Source organism: Dermacentor silvarum, unplaced genomic scaffold (genome assembly GCF_013339745.2).
Source record: "Dermacentor silvarum isolate Dsil-2018 unplaced genomic scaffold, BIME_Dsil_1.4 Seq438, whole genome shotgun sequence".
Lineage (NCBI taxonomy): Eukaryota > Metazoa > Arthropoda > Arachnida > Ixodida > Ixodidae > Dermacentor > Dermacentor silvarum.
This window is the reverse complement of record NW_023606236.1, coordinates 276,504-278,156: the sequence shown is the minus strand read 5'-3', so window position 1 is coordinate 278,156 and position 1,653 is coordinate 276,504. Positions and strand designations below refer to the sequence as shown.

At 55.4% G+C, this 1,653-nt stretch overlaps 1 protein-coding gene across 1 annotated transcript; it reads right to left on the bottom strand.

Annotated features, from left to right (window-relative positions):
* Positions 1 to 466: 466 nt before the first annotated feature.
* LOC119435087 (transcription factor sox-3) lies at positions 467 to 1,360 on the bottom strand. The gene has a single exon (XM_037702042.1). It carries the CDS (start codon positions 1,358 to 1,360, stop codon positions 467 to 469), a length of 894 nt encoding a protein of 297 aa, XP_037557970.1.
* Positions 1,361 to 1,653: the final 293 nt, after the last annotated feature.

Here is a 1,653-nt window from a genome sequence, read left to right as displayed (position 1 = left end):
GACTGTTGGATGTGATGACTACTTGAACAGTGACACTCGTGCGCAAAGCATATAATACGTTTGTTATTACATAATAAACAGGTACCGTGTTACTAACAGGATGCTGCAACAACAAAAGCTCAGCGTGGGGCCATAGTTATTGGCAAAGCCGCAGCGAAACAATGGTTGCAGGCCAAGGGAAAAATTGGCTTGGGAGGTGCTGCTTGGGTCGCCCCCCCCCCCCCCCACACACTTTAGGTGTTGCCGGAGGAAGGTGCTGTATTTTAAGGGGAGCAAGGTGTGCTTCCGCTGCTGAAGCCCTGTGTCCACTTGTTCAAACTTGGAACCAAGTCTGAATTCATCAATTCAGAGCCGACCACGGAATGCAGCGTCGCCATTCAATATACTGCCGCCTTCCGTACAGAACTCTCGCTGTGATCATATGCCTTGAGCAAAACGGGCATCATCTGAGGCAGAAGCTCCACAATTATCCTTTTTGGATGCACTTCCACGAGACGGGACATGACCTTGATTGCAGCGATGTCAACGTCTTGGTCATTCGATTCCCCGATGCGTGAGTGCAGGAGCCGCATTGTTTGCTTGAGGGTAGCACAGCAGCAGCGTCCATGGAACACAGCGCGGCCGCACTGCTCACTTCTCTCTCGGGCTGCTTGAATGTTCCGAAGATCTTGATCAAGGTGAGCTCTGCATAATTGTGGAAGTGTTGCGGCTGCCTCTTAAACAATTCTGCCAAAGCTCTTAAAGCGGCCACTTTTACAGGCGCCGCTTGTTCTTCGAGATCCTTACTCGTGGCCGGGACAGTGGTCGTCGGAACACAAAGCACCGTTACCTGACCGGCACCCGAAGCGCTGACTCGAGCGGCACTGATGGTAGCACGGTGTTTGCTCCTTGGCGTGGGCGATAATGGCGGCGGATGCAGCAGTTGCTGAGACTCCGGGCTGCCTTGACCCTGGGCCACGCCCGTGGAAGTAATCGGCTGCTGCTCCTTGTCCAAGGAACTGTAGTTCTTCAGCTTGCTGGAAACCTGCATGGCACTGCGACGGTGGGCCTCAAGCGGGTTGTGCGAGTAGTCCGGGTACTTCCTTTGGTGGACGGCGGCAGCTTCGACCACCTTGCGCTGGAAGGGCTCCTTGTCGGCGGCGCGGAGAGGACGCCACAGCTTTGCCAGGCGGCTGCTAACGCGATCGTTGTTTTCGTTCGCGTTCACGGCGGCCACCCAAAGCCTCTTTTCCTGCGCGAACGGCATCAAGGCGTTTGGGGGAGGGGGAACACGTGATCGCAGCTGGTAGCAGTACTGCACCTCGCTGCTCAACGATGCAACCACCATGCCTAGATGCGAGGCCACATCAGCAACCGCCATCGCCGCTTCTGCTGCTGCTGCACAGCCTGTATCAAAAGGCCCTGAATGCTTCGTAGGCACGTAATGACGGTGCTTGGCTGAAGAGGAGCAACGGGCCACCGACGATGGCTGGCCTTTACAGGGAATGCCGTCTGCGGTTCCGGGAGCGTCCAGAAATCTTCAGTTTTGGACGAACGAGCTGCCGAGGAAGGAGTCTTCGTCTCCTTTGCCTCGCGCAGGAGTGCCAATAATGATGATGGTAACGACGACGAAGATCCCCATTTATGGCGTGTACTCACTAAGTTAATATGCCA